Below are 14,372 nucleotides of genomic sequence, written 5' to 3' on the forward strand. Positions count from 1 at the left end.
ATGAATATGTAGCTTCATAGGGCACCAGGCTGACTGGGCCTGGTTATTTTAGGATGGCCCCCTGGAAGAGCCCATGGAAAGAAAAGCAGATGTACTTAATTAGTGTCTCCAAAGTCTGGCACAATACTCTAAAACCCCAGAGACATTTCTATAAATGAGTTTTCTAGTAACCCCTTTTAGTAAGCTATCAATTTTATTGCGTAACACCTAACGTACAAACATCTAACTTCATCATTTTACAAGAAAGGAGATGCTTGCAGACCCTAGCAAGGCCCTCTTACAAATCTAAGAACAAGCAGCTTAGGCACGGTGATAGAACCAGCACACAGTCATCTTGGAACTTTACCCTTCGAAACCGACAATTTAAGAGAAGGGACAGATTAATCCCTTAGCTTTAAAAATCTTCTGGGGAGGGGTGGGGGGAGGAAGCCAAGATGGCGGAACAGCATGGAAGTTTTGTGTGTCTTGTGTCCAGGAAATACAGCCAGACCAACACCAAACCATCCTGCACACCTAGAAAACTGATCTGAGGATTAACACAACAATCTTCACAAACACAGATTTCAACAGGAATTCACCGCAAAAGAAAGAGCAGGAAGAAATGACAGCCAGGGATTTAACCAACACAGATACAAGCAAGATGTCTGAACCAGAATTTAGAATCACGATAATAAGAATACTAGCTGGAGTCGAAAATAGATTAGAATCCCTTTCTGAGGAGATAAAAGAAGTAAAAACTAGTCAGGACGAAATAAAAAATGCTGTAACTGAGCTGCAGTCACGGATGGATGCTGCGGCGGCAAGGATGGATGAGGCAAAACAGAATCAGCGATACAGAGGACAAACTTATGGAGAATAATGAAGCAAAAAAAAAAAAAAAAGAGGGAGACTAAGGCAAAAGAGCACGATTTAACAATTAGAGAAATCAGGGGTGCCTGGGTGGCTCGGTCGGTTAAGCGTCCGACTTCCGCTCAGGTCATGATCTCGCGTCCGTGAGTTCGAGCCCTGCGTCGGGCTCTGTGCTGACAGCTCAGAGCCTGGAGCCTGTTTCCGATTCTGTGTCTCCCTCTCTCTCTGCCCCTCCCCCGTTCATGCTCTGTCTCTCTCTGTCTCAAAAATATAAACGTTAAAAAAAAATTTAAAAAAAGAATTAGAGAAATCAGTGACTCATTAAAAAGGAACAACATCAGAATCATAGAGGTCCCAGAAAAGGAAGGGAGAGAAATAGGGGTGGAAGGGTTATGTGGGCAAATCATAGCGGAAAACTTTCCTAACCTGGGAAAGACACAGACATCAAAATCCAGGGCACAGAGGACCCCCATTAGATTCAACAAAAACCGACCATCAACAAGACGTATCAGAGTCAAATTCACAAAATACTCAGGCAAGGAGAGAATCATGAGAGCAGCAAGGGGAAGAAAGTCCTTAACCTAAAAATCTTCTCGGGAATTTTGAACAGTAAAAACAAACAGACAGCTCTGCTCTAAGCTCTGACACTTTTCTCTGAAACTCAAACAGAACAGCGGCAGAGCCGTCAATTAAGTACAGCTGGAGACCAGGAGCCAGTAGAGAAGCATCTGCTGGGTCTGCGCCTGTTAACTCCAGACAAGTGACCATGTTCATCTGCCCAACGACTATAACGTGGTTCTTCACTTTCCTGCAGGCATTTCAGGATGTCTGTCCTCCAACTGTACCCCAATGAATTAGAGAAACTAAAAATGATGCCATACACAACAAGTAAACAAGATATTTCATTGTAACTTTTCCCCACAACTGCCCTTTAAGATATCTTTTTTTAACGTTTATTTTTGAGACAGAGAGAGACAGAGCATGAACGGGGGAGGGGCAGAGAGAGGGAGACACAGAATCTGAAACAGGCTCCAGGCTCCGAGCTGTCAGCACAGAGCCCAATGCGGGGCTCAAACTCATGGACGAGATCATGACCCGAGCCGAAGTCAGACGCTTAACCGACTGAGCCACCCAGGCGCCCCAACTCTTTAAGGTATCTTAACAATAGACATGTGAGTACATGTTTTAAAGTAAAATGTGTAGGCCCATTTCTAAAGAAAACACAATATTAATGTTAAAATTTCAGAAATACATATTCACATGTAAGATTCAAATCTGAAAAGATAGCATATTCATAAAGTATACACCTATTTATCTAGATTTTCAAATCATATAAAAGTCTAATTTTTACTGAAAACAAGACAATCCTAGATCTTTCAACTCCTTGTTAGTTCCACACCTAACTTTGTGCATCTTGTAAAGCTATAGAAATAAAAGAACCTATACCACATTTAATATTAGCTATTATAGTGGCATACCTCAAGAAAATAGATGACCCTAATAAAAATACACACAAACTCCAACATATTGCTGAGAAGAATTTAAATTAATGTACAGTGTTTTGGACTTCTTATAATTCAGACATTCATTATTCACTAACTTACATACATTTACAGAACACTACACCAGACATGTTGCTAAGCACTGGAGATACAAAAATTCCAGCCTCCATCAAAATGGTAAGTGAATGCTCTCTGTGCATGCACCTTTTTGCTTAGAACTTATTATTAAACACAGAATGCATAGATCTAGGGCAGAAGTCACAAAACGTGTGCTGTAGAGGCCCACATAGGAAATATTTTAGATTTTGAGGGACTAGACATACAGTATCTGCTGCAATTACTCAACTCTGCCTTTACAGCATAAAAGCAGGCATAGACAATAGGGTTAATAAATGAATTCACTGGGGGACCTGGATGGCTCAATCAGTTGAGTGTCTGACTTCAGCTCAGGTCATGATCTTGATGTTTGAGCCTCACATCAGGCTCACCGTTCTCAGCGCAGAGCCTGTTTTGGATCCTCTGTCCCCCCTCTCTCTACCCCTCCCCAACTTGCACTCTCTCAAAAATAAATAAAACATTTAAAAAGAAATGAATTTACTGTGTTCCAACAGAACTTTATAGATACCAAAATTTGAATTTCATGATTTTTACATGTCACAAAATTTCATTCTTCTTTTGATTTTTGAATGAAAAAATGTAAAAACATTTGCCTGGTACCTACAAAGACAGGAGGCAACCCTGGGCTGGATTTGGCCAGAATGCTATAATTTGCCAATATCCCAGTCTAGAGATACAGGTCTCCACATCCGAGCTACAAGTTCCATGAGGTCAGGGCAATGTCCTATGAATCACTGTACATCCAGGAATTTGTATGGTACTGAGGAATGACAAGCAATTAACTAATGTTAGTTACATTGAAATGAATTAAAAGACTAAGTCCCTGACCCTGCCTTCAAAGACTTCATGGTCAAGAAGTGGTAACAGGCAAATCAAGAAACATATAATACCACATGATAAGTGCTACAGTAGATACCACAGGGTGGTGTGAGCACCACACCTAATCCATGCCTGAGAGAAGGAGGGAAAGGGTAAAAGACAGAGAAACTAGGGAAGAATTCCTGTAGGTGGTGATACCTAGCAGAGGAGTTCCAAACCAAAGCATGTAAATGACAAAACATAAGCCTAGAGGTTAAAAAAAAACAGCCCAGATCCTAAAGTATCTTGTACGCTATGCCAAGGAGTCCGGACTTTCTCCTAAAAGTTTGAGGAACCACTGAAGAATTTTAGCTGGGAAATGACATCATCAGATTTGCATTTCAGAACATCACTCAGTCCAAAGTGTGGCTGTCTGAATAGAAGAGGCAAAATGGGCAGACAGACCACCAATTAGTTAGAAAGCTACTGGAGTAATCCAGGTGAAATTCAATGGAAAGCTACAATAAGGTAGAGATAAAGGTGAGGAGTCAAGAGACACAGTGGCTGGATATAGGAGGTAAGAGCACAATCTTGGACAGATTGTAGTAAGGATGGGTGGGAAAGAAAGGGGTGGGGTTATAGTTGCCCAGAACTGACCTGCCTCCAGCAGTGGATCCTATCTGCTCTTCAAACAAAGTAATTTTACTGATGAAAGCCTATCAAGCCTGGTTATCTTTGATGGGAGACTTGGCAAAAGACTGGGTCAAGAGCCTCAGCGTTAAACAGTAGTGTGTTCATTGAGATCCAACTTTGAGTTGGGTAACACAATGAGGAATGAATGTAGTTTTGGACATGGTCTCCGGACATCCCAAACTGACCATGTCCAATAAGTCTTCAGGACTGGAGAAAGAGCTGGGCTAGAGATACAAGTTTAGAATTGGTATTTGCAAACAGTAAAGAAAGCCTTGAGATTAAGAGGAATTCATTCAAGGACAGTGAGTTGCATGGGGGAAAAAAAGGCGGGGGGGGGGGTGGAGAATCCAAAAATATAAGTGAAAAAGAATAGAGTGAAAAGGAGGAAAACCAAAGGAGTCTGGTATTTCTGAATCACTGTGTACATGAACTTGTATTTTAAAGCTGGCCTGGAATAAAGTAGTCCTTCTTTGGAGAGATCTGTTAGAGAAGCTAAGAGCTACAGGGCCTAGTGCATTAGACTAAAGAGTCAAAAACCTACCCCTCCACCATGACTTTTGGCAAATCATAACCTCAGAATCCTCATCTTTGCCCTCACTGAGTTGTGGAAATCTAATCAATGATAAAATAAACTGGAGGTTTCATAAACTGTAAACTATTATAAAAGCACTCTTGACTTACTATTGTCATTACAACAGAATGCAAAAATTCCATCTAATAGAGAGTGTAAACTTCTGAAAAATGGGACCTTCAATCTTATACACCTTTTCTATCAGGTACTATGCTATGTATTTAGTAGGTATTTAAAAAATGTTTGCAGACTATTTGGCAGTAACATGAGAACATATGCACGGGGGGGGGGGGGAGCACATAGCAGAAGGCATATCCAACTTCCTAAAAGGATTTAGAATTGAAATAGTCAAACCAACCCTCCCACAAATGTGACCAAACACAAAATAATGGCGGGGGGGGGGGGTGCTTATAGTTCCAACTTCTCTCCTAAAGTGTAAATTGTTTCTCTGAATGCTTTAGAAACCTGGAGAAGATTATACACAGAAAAAGCAGTGAATTGTAGAAAAGGAAAAGAGCCAACAACAACTTTATAAAACCGTGTTCAACAACCACTGGCCATTAAAGAAGAGCTCCCTAACTTCTCAAGTTGAAACCTGCAAAATGTAAATCAGGCCTTTGTGAGACAAACTAAAATAGTGTCCCCTCAGGGTACGCAAATACCACAGTGAAGTCACCAGAGTGAACTATTCCCTGACACAGTTAGAACCTACCTGGCAAAGACTGTCCTGGGGGGAAAAAAAAACAAAAACAAAAACAGCTGTTTAATTTTAAATGTACACTGAAAGAATGAAACAGAATAAAATGTAATATCCTTATATATCAATTATTCTGACATAGACACACATAGACACATAGCTAATATTTAGCTAAATATTAGCTAAAAAGTATCATTTAATCACTGTTTGGTCCTAAAGCTTAGAGGAGGTTGGAAACAAATCTGGTCTTGGTGTAAATTTTAGGAGTTCCATAAACTTTGATTGAGTTGGTTTATAGGCACTCTCTTCCTTAATCTAATTGTTTTCAGAAAGGGGGAAAGCTACCTTCCTCCAAAATTAAGACCCAGTCTGCCAAGTTTCCATCCGCAAGGACTATCAAGTTAATTAAAAAGGCTGTTTAATATAAGGCAAATCCTCAGCTACAATCTTACTATCGACTATCCCACTGATACTAATAAAACTTACTATAACTTATAAAACACAAAAGCCAAACTTTTGAGTAGCAGTCAAATAATCCATATAGAAAGTTAGGAAAGAAGATCCAGAAGTTGAATGCAAAATAAGAATTCTTTTTAGAAAAGGGTGCCTGGCTGAGCTTTCTCTCCACAACAGGCAGAAAATGCAATTCTTGTTCCCACAGCAACTTTATGTGATTATATCTGAGGATACTTTGCACCCTGGATTACTGTATATGGTGCTTAAGACATGGCTGCTTTCAGAATCAACACTGATTTTCCTGGCTTTTGTACTAGTGTTGATAATGGTACAATGATCTAATTGGTCCTTGCTATCAGTTAGAATATGCCTTACCGCCCCCCCCCCACACACACACATGGTAGCAGTTAAAAGAATAACATATAATTTTATAGATACATGTGTATGCATGAAAAGTTTCTGGAAGGCTACACGAGAAACTGACTGGTGGTCTCCTACAACGTAGCAGTTGAAGAGGAAGAGACTCACTAGTCATTATCCTTAACTGTTTCAATTCACCATGTCATGTTTTATTTTTACAAGAAAAAAAAATGACTTATGATTAATGCCAAAACATGTATGTTTCTCATAACGACTTAAGTGCAATCTCACTCTGCTTATTTTAAAGTCTACTGTGTTTAAGTTCAACATCAAAAAGGAAGAGAGCAAAGTGCTGGCTAGCCCTGCGTCTTTCACCCTGCTCACTTCGAGTTTCACAGGCTCTGTAACGTCAAAGCACAATATGCATCACTTGCTTAAGGGTATGTGAAATTTGAACTGGATGGGAGATTTAATAGATGCACAAACAGTCATGGTACTTGAATTCATGGGAAACAGCTAGCTAGAGCCCATGGAGTAACTAAAGTTAGGGACTGAATATGCTGACCATGAAAACACACAATGATACATAAAGCCCTTTCCATAAATTATAGACCATAACCTGCATGTGTACATATATCCTTGTCATTAAAAAAGGAGCAGGGAAAAGGGGACGGGCTAGGGGGCAGGGAGGAGAAAGAGAAAGAGAGAGAGAGAGATTGAGACATCAACCCCACTACACAAGTCTCCCTTCTTTTCCACCTTTTCCATCACACACAATTTCCTCCAGGACATCATTTCTGATCCAAGAAAAAGTACAATAAGTTCTACTCAAATTTTTAGAAATTGTCTACCTAAAAAGTTTCAAGTAAATGTTTTTACAGTTAATCCCACTATTCATATGGAAACTATTTTAAATAACTTTATTTGAACCCTTGGTTTTATGAACTTCACTTACCACGAATTATTACCAAAAGCTGAAGACTTTTTCGGCAAAAACAAGTCCAAGCATAAAACATTTTTAGAGTACAAAGTCATGTAAGAGTCCTAACTAGGTGACCACTAAGATTTCTTTTGACCTTTAAATCACCATGACTCAAAATTAATATATCTGCTCCCCAAAAGTAACAAGCTACTGTTGCTGTCTTACCCACCAGTTACCTTTGTAACAAAGAAGTAATCTTTGGGTAATTTAGCCACCTCTGCAATCACCTGAAATAACCTTGTGCTACATAGTACCCACAGCAGAAAACTCAGAAGGCCAAGACTGACAGCCCAACTTTAACCTACATAACAGATTCTTATTCAGAAATTTTCAATTGAATCTCAGGCACTTTGAAACATCAAGCAAATGCTTTTGCTTTGAAATTTTACTATTTAAAAATAGTTAAATAAGACTTTGTAGGCATTCAAAATACAACACAGAAATTTTAATAAGTTAAAATTTCAACAAAAATAATTGGATACAGGGGCACCTGGGGGGCTCAGTCAGTCAGTTAAGTGTCCGACTCTTGCTTTTGGCTCAGGTCATGATCTCATGGTTCTGGGGTATGAGCCTAGCATCAGGCTCCGTGCTGATGGCATGGAGCCTACTTGGGATTCATTCTCTCCCTCTCTGTGCCCCTCCTCCCCCCTCAAAATAAATAAATAAACTTAAAAATAATAAAAATAATTTTGGTCAAATTACATTTGCTTAAAAATATACAGTACATAAGAGAATATAGCTGTCTAAAGAGTCAGCATCCCCACAAAGTTTTAGAAGATCCTAGGACTCTTGCTGTGTCCTGGAAGGCACCTGTTCCAAGACGCTGCTGGTTCTATGCATTTCCAATACCTTTAAAACACTGAAGCACAGTTTGCTTCTTCCATCTCTGAAAACAGGTGCCTCAGAGTTTCACTTTATGAACTCATTTTCCCAAAGTTCATCTTCCTAGTAACTTGTCTAGAAATAAAATAGTGCTAAACACTCCTTTTCTAAAGCTTACTCCACACACAGTAGTTTGACTACTTTTCAAAGCACTTTTTGTAAGTTATATTCTTCCTCTGGAATCTTGCCACTTATGTAAAGTTTAATGTGCCAGAGAGCAGTGGAGAGAAAAATGCAAAACCATGACCAAAAGAACTATTTGGGCCCTATGTTCTCCTACCAGAGGCTAGTAAAATCAATTCTTTCACTGCAATAGGGATTGAAGCTCTGCAAATCAGGTGCCAGTTTCTCACACATATTCTACTTTTAAACACAATAATGAATTATTCTGCTTATTTCTCTATTTCAGTGAAGAAAAACTTATTAGGATCAAAAATGATTTTGATACCTTAGGATAAACATGTCCATCTTTATCCACTACTGAGCAATACAGTTTTCTATACATCCTTTTCCTGATTTCCAAAAGGTTTCTACACTTGTTTTGAATCAAAGTAAAAGGAAATCCAGTAAGGAGAGCCTTTTTACCCAGGGACCAAACTGTGGCCAGAAATTACAGTGAGTGCACACTTTCTTTGTTTTCTCTGTACCAGGATTAGCAGTGAAACAGCTTTGTGGTCCTTAATTAAAGCTGAACAACTCTGAAGAACAATAACCTTAAAAGTGAATTTATATTTAATTACGCGTAGGCCATACCGGTAGTAAAGACATTTGCTTCCCTCAAATTCCCGGCACTAGAGACCCTTTCCTCTCCAGCTTATTCAATAGAGCAAACAGCAATCACGCTCAAACCCAGGGAGAGGGCATTTAAACAAGATAAAAGTGCTTAAGGTGACCTTCCTATCTCTGACCCAAGAATGTGCTGTGATGGCCCCGCTAGGAGGGAGAAAAGCGAGAATAGGGGTTTCTGATTAACGCTTCAAAAAAAAGAGGGACAAAACAGCCCAAACAGCGAATCATTAAGCGAGCAAGAATCCGGTTAAGTTCGAAAGAGTAGAAAAGCAAACAGAGATGCTAGAGCGAAGCATCTTGGCCCTCGCGGAATGTTAAGTGCTAGATCCAGTTTAGAAGTTGGAGGAGGGAATACGTGTGGCCCATGCTGGGACGCACAGAGCCAGCCCGCAGCTGTCTGAGCCCCGCAGGCTGGGCCACGGGGTGGAGGTGACCGGGCGGCTGCGCTGCTGGCGAGCAGTAATAGGAACAGGGCTGTCACCGCTTACCCAGGTGCAGCGTGAGGTTGATGGAGTTGGGGTACTGCACCCCGGCCAGCATGGTCTGGCTTTGCCACCAGGTGGTGTCGGCCTGGTTGTTGTAGTCGGTCAGGAAGGCTGCCCCGTGCTGCAGGTGGGGCTGCCCGGCGTCGCACAGGTGACAGGACTTGGTGACCCCGGTCACCCCGGTCTGCACACAGTACTCCTCGGGCGGAGCCCCGCACGTGTTGGTGGCCACCACGGTCACGTTGAAGGCGGCGTTGACGAACTCGGGCATGCAGCGCTGCGACCGCCCGCCCTCGTCCGTGCACTCGTCCATGGCTGCCCGGGCACAGCCGGCCGCGGCGGCCGCCAGCACCGCCAACACCGGCCAGAGCCGCCCCGGGGCCGCAGCGCCGGCGCGGCCCGCTCGCTGCCCCTCATCCCGCCGCCCGCGCGCTGGGCCACGGCGAACGCAAGGGCGCGGGCGCGTTCCTCTCGCCCAGCGGCGTCCCCAGGAGGCCGCTCCGGGCTGAGCCTCGGGGCCAGGGGCCGGACTCGCGCGCCGGGCGGTGGCGGCGGCTCGTACCGGAGAGACGGGCCAGTGGGCGCGCTGGCGAGGACCGCGCGGCTCGCCGACCACTGCCCCGCGCGCCGCCTCCGCGCCTCCCTCACCACCCGGGACACTGCCCGCATCGGCGCCGACCCCCGACTTCGAGCGCGGGCCCGAGCGCGCGCCCCGAGGAGGAAGGAGCAGGGGGTGGGGTCGGCAGGGTGGGGTGGGGTCTGGCGGAGGAGAAAGCCAGCCCGGCCTCCTCCCAACAGCTCCGCGGCCCCCGTAGCTGAGAAAAAAGAAAGAAGAGAGGGGAAAGGAGTCAGGAAGAAAGGGTGGGAGAATAGAGGAGGAGGCAGGAGGAGGACGGAGGGAGGAGGAATATAGCGATAGGGCACGGCGGCGACGGATGAGAGGGGAGGGGACTTGAGGGGACGAGAGGGGTGGGATGGGGAGCTAGGGAGTGCGGGAGGGGGGCAGGGGGAGGGGGGGGCGGCGGGGCGGTGCAGGAAGGGAGGAAGGGGAGGCCAAGGAGAGCCAGCGCCCTGTGGGAGTTGGGCGCCGGGGTCCCTGGGCCCGCTTGGTCCCGAAGACTCGGTTGGGGAAGGGGCAACGGAGGGAGTCTTAAAGGGGCGCGTGGGTCGGTGAGGTCACTCGGAATCGGCTTGTGGCCCCGCGCCAACCCGGGCCGCGACAGCGCGGAGCTCTGCCCCACCAGGTGTCCGTCCTTGCGTCAGCCGCCGCACCTGGGGCCGGGCCCGAGGGACCTGACGGTGGGAACTGCCCGCGGGCTCCTGGCCCCCGCGGCCGCCCCGGGAATGCCCCTGCTGCGCGGGGCCGCTCTAACCCTTCCAAAGAGAGGCCCCGGGGGTGTCCAGGGAATTGACACGGTCCTCGGAGAATAAAGGGCCTGGTCGCAGCCTCAAAATGAATTTTTGAAGCTATTTCCCTCTAAATTAAAGTGTAACCCGCCGTTTAACTGGGGCAGAGAAGGAAGTGAAAGGGCTGGGAATGGAATGACATTTTTCCCTGGGTACGCAGACCCACTGTGAAATTCTTCCACTGTGTTGTTTATGTTCCCCATCTTGCCTTTAAAAGACTCGAAATTATCTGGATGACATCCTCCTTTTCGGGCCTGCTGAGTCACGGAATATTCTCCGTGCCAGAATGACTCAGTTCGCAGAACCTGAGCCAGAAGATCATGAGTTTAGTCCCAGCCCAGAACCTGGGCACTTACCAGTGCTGATACGACAAGCAAGGACCAGGAAAGGAGCTGTAAAAGTGGATGGCCTGGGTCGATGGTTTTAAACCTTTGGAGTCCCCAGGCAAAGTGGATGCTGGTAGTGGATGCTCCATGAGACAGGTTTTTTTAAATTATTATTATTATTTAAAATGTTTCCAGATCTTAATAGTAAAGTAAGAATAATAAATATATGCCCCCCCCCCCACCAAGGAAAGAAAAAAACCCCAACCCGACTAAAACAGACAAAACCCATACCCCGGTTTTGGACCCTGTAGTTCTTTTTAATAGAGGGATAGTGCGGATCGGAAATAAGTAAATGTTAGGTTACTATAATTGGGGTCAGTGTTAGCTCCAGGTGAACTTTAAGGATAATGGTCTGGTTGTCAGGGGTGGGGTCTACAGGACTTGTCAAAATGCTGAGCTTGCTTTGCAGTTATGTGGATCACTTATATTGTTCATTTATTTGACGAGATGGGCAGAGATCACACATGGGTAAAAGTCTCTTCACCCCTCATCCTTTGGCATCTCCACTTTAGGAGAAGAAAGTTGTGGGGCTGTCGATAACAGTCTTTTAATCCTTTCATTTTGAGTTGAAGCAAAATAAACATATTCAATTATACCTAGAGAGGGTGATACATCTCTCAGTCTTTTATTAAGAACAAACAAAGGCTTATAGGGCAAAGATAATGTTGTAAATAAAGCTACAGATATTTTTAATAAATATATTTAAGGAAATATATTAATGCATTTATTGCTATTAGAAATTTTCAATATTCTATTACATATTGGGAAACCAAAGGGTGGTCTCCTTTTGTTTTCCACCAAGTCAAAACAGATAAAGATAAGGAAATGCCAAAGGTTGCAAAATCAACGTAAGGTTTGCTTGTCAAGGCTCCCTTTTGGATTCTAATGTCCAAGGATAACTTTAAGCTATTACTTCTGCCCCATGATTTCATTACCAGAACCTCATCTGATATTTGTAAAGCACATGAAGAGACTTTGAATTAATTTCTAAATTCTATTGCTCTCAAGGAAATAACTATTTCAAAGAGAGGTAAAATGTAACCAGGCCCAGGCCATGTGCTTAATGATAAAGAAACAACAACAAAAAAAACCATTTTGCTCCATTGTTTGAATCCTAGTTCAAACAAAACAAAGGTTAAAACAATTTTTTAAAACAATTTGGAAAATTTAAATGCTTATTAACTATTTCATGATAACAAGTATTTTAGGTACCTGGAGATTCTACTGTTGACTAAATAGACTTGGTATAAAAGAATAGTGAAAGTGGGGCACCTGGGTGGTTAGCGACCAACTCTTGATCTCAGGTTTGTGGGATGAGCCCCAAGGGCCTCTCTCTGGTGCTGACATCTCAGAGCCTACTTGGGATTCTCTCTCTCTCTCTGCCTGTCCCCTGCATGCACTAGCCATGCTCTCTCTCTCTCTCAAAATAAATAAACTTAAAAAAAAGTGTGTGTGAGATTTCTTTTACTTAAGGTTACCTGGTGTTTTTGTTTTTAAATCTGTGGCTCTTAATACATGTTCTTAACTGCTTAGAAACTACATTATCTAGTAAACAGATGTGGTGTTTAGAAGGAAGTGTAAAGATGTGGGAGAAATGGTTTCAGATCCCTCAAAAGATGATCTTAGTTCCCAACCACCAGTGTCTAGGCAGCAAGAAAGGTAGAATGAGGGGATGTAGTTGTTATTACACAAAGGAGTTCCAAGATTTAAAAATCCCACTTAGAACTCCAGAGAAAAGAGATTTCCCCCATCAGGGTCTATGTAAACAATGTCAAGGAAGGATGCTGGTTTTCCTGGCTGGGGTCACCTGCAAATCCCCAAGCATACCCACCTCTAGCCAGTTGAATGCAGTGATGTCATTAAGCAGCCCACCAGAAAACCACGGAGTTTGGGAAAAGCAGTTCTCCAAGGAAAGAGATTAGCTGTTTCTAGAAGAGGGCAGGTTACAAGTAGAAAAACACAACAGATGTCTACTATATCCAAAGTGAGAGTGTGTGGCATAGAAAAATAATTTAAAAGGTTATTGGACCTTTTAACATCAAAATTTTGCCCTTTTAAAAAATCTGTACTTACCAATGTGTTCATTTTCCCATTCCTTATTCTGACTTCACTTCCCTGTATTTTTCCCAAGACTAATCACCACTATACTATATGCCTATCTTTTAAATTTAATGAGATCGAAAGATAACAATGAACTTCTACTAACATAATGATGTTAGCCTATATTACCTTGTGTCTTAGGCTTTTCAAGAAAAATGTAATAACTCTGAAGCAGGGGATATTAAATACGAGCTGAGGAAAACTAAGGCTCAAAGAGATTCAGTAATCACTATAGACTAGTAAGCAGCAAAATCAAGACTAGAGCCTGCACTTTCTGGTTCCCAATCCAGTGCCATTTCCTTTTCTGGTGTAAAGATCAGGGTCAAGTGTAAAGAAGAGCTACCTTGAACTTCCAAGGATTTAGGCTATCAAATGGGAATTCTAAATTATGAAATTAATGTGATCCTGGAAGAGAATTAGAATATCCCTCTTCAAAATTACACTAGCTGCACACAATCCTTTGGTTAGGTTTATAGATCCTTCATGGATCCTTGGTACAAGTCCAAGCAAACAAGATAAGATATCTGCTGTGGCCATGCTCAGGTAAAGACGGATTCCTCGTGTATGAGGTAAAGCCCTTTCTTCCCACCCAGCCCCATGTTCCCAATTTAAAACATCTTTATACTGTGATGCTAGTTTAAAAAGGAAGAGAGAAGTACACACATCATAATTTATAAAATTTAAATTAGAACTTTATTATAAAGACAATAAAAAAAGGAAACATTCTCAAAATGAGGAACAAAGACCAATCCCTCCCCAACCCAAAATCTTCCTGTCAAAGGAAACAAAGAACAAATCCCGTCTCAAAAATTTGTATTCTACTACACAGATGTGGACTGCATCCCACCACCAGAGAACAGCGTGGTGACTAACGTTTAATAATACTGTATTGGGGGTGCCTGGGTGGTTCAGTCGGTTAAGCATCACTGATCTAACGGTCATGGGTTGAGCCCTGTGCCAATAGCTCAGAGTCTGAAGCCTGCTTTGGATCTGTGTGGTGTGTCTCTCTCTGCTCCTCCCCATTCTCTGTCTCCAAAAATAAATAAACAAAAAAAAAATTTTTAATATAACCGTATTGATATTTGAAGGTTGCTAGGAGAGTAGCTCTTAAAAGCTCTCATCACAATGTAATAATGTAAATAAAAAGTTCTCATCACAAGGGAAAAAAATGTATCGTAAATGGTGATGGATGTTAACTAGACATATTGTGGTGACCATTTTGCAATAGATACAAATATCAAACCATTATGCTGTATACCTGAAACTAATATAATGTTATATGTCAATTATACCTCAAC

General features: G+C 42.8%; 1 protein-coding gene and 1 long non-coding RNA gene across 3 annotated transcripts in view; both read right to left on the bottom strand.

Annotated features, from left to right (window-relative positions):
* The window catches only part of LOC115504987, a 28,201-nt gene extending 20,681 nt beyond the window's left edge, over positions 1–7,520 (bottom strand). For both annotated transcript variants that reach the window (XR_003965872.1, XR_003965873.1), the window contains exons 1-2: positions 7,508–7,520; positions 3,600–3,602 (exon numbers count right to left, since the gene is read on the bottom strand). This is a non-coding gene — a long non-coding RNA (uncharacterized LOC115504987). The remainder of the gene's footprint in view (positions 1–3,599; positions 3,603–7,507) is intronic.
* The window catches only part of LAMC1 (laminin subunit gamma 1), a 129,459-nt gene extending 119,846 nt beyond the window's left edge, over positions 1–9,613 (bottom strand). Inside the window, 2 exon segments of the mRNA XM_030302286.1 lie at positions 9,185–9,559; positions 9,562–9,613. Of these exon segments, the coding sequence (XP_030158146.1) occupies positions 9,185–9,559; positions 9,562–9,598 (412 nt within the window). The 5' untranslated portion in view covers positions 9,599–9,613.
* Positions 9,614–14,372: the final 4,759 nt, after the last annotated feature.

Source organism: Lynx canadensis, chromosome F1, assembly GCF_007474595.2.
Source record: "Lynx canadensis isolate LIC74 chromosome F1, mLynCan4.pri.v2, whole genome shotgun sequence".
Taxonomy (NCBI): Eukaryota; Metazoa; Chordata; class Mammalia; order Carnivora; family Felidae; genus Lynx; species Lynx canadensis.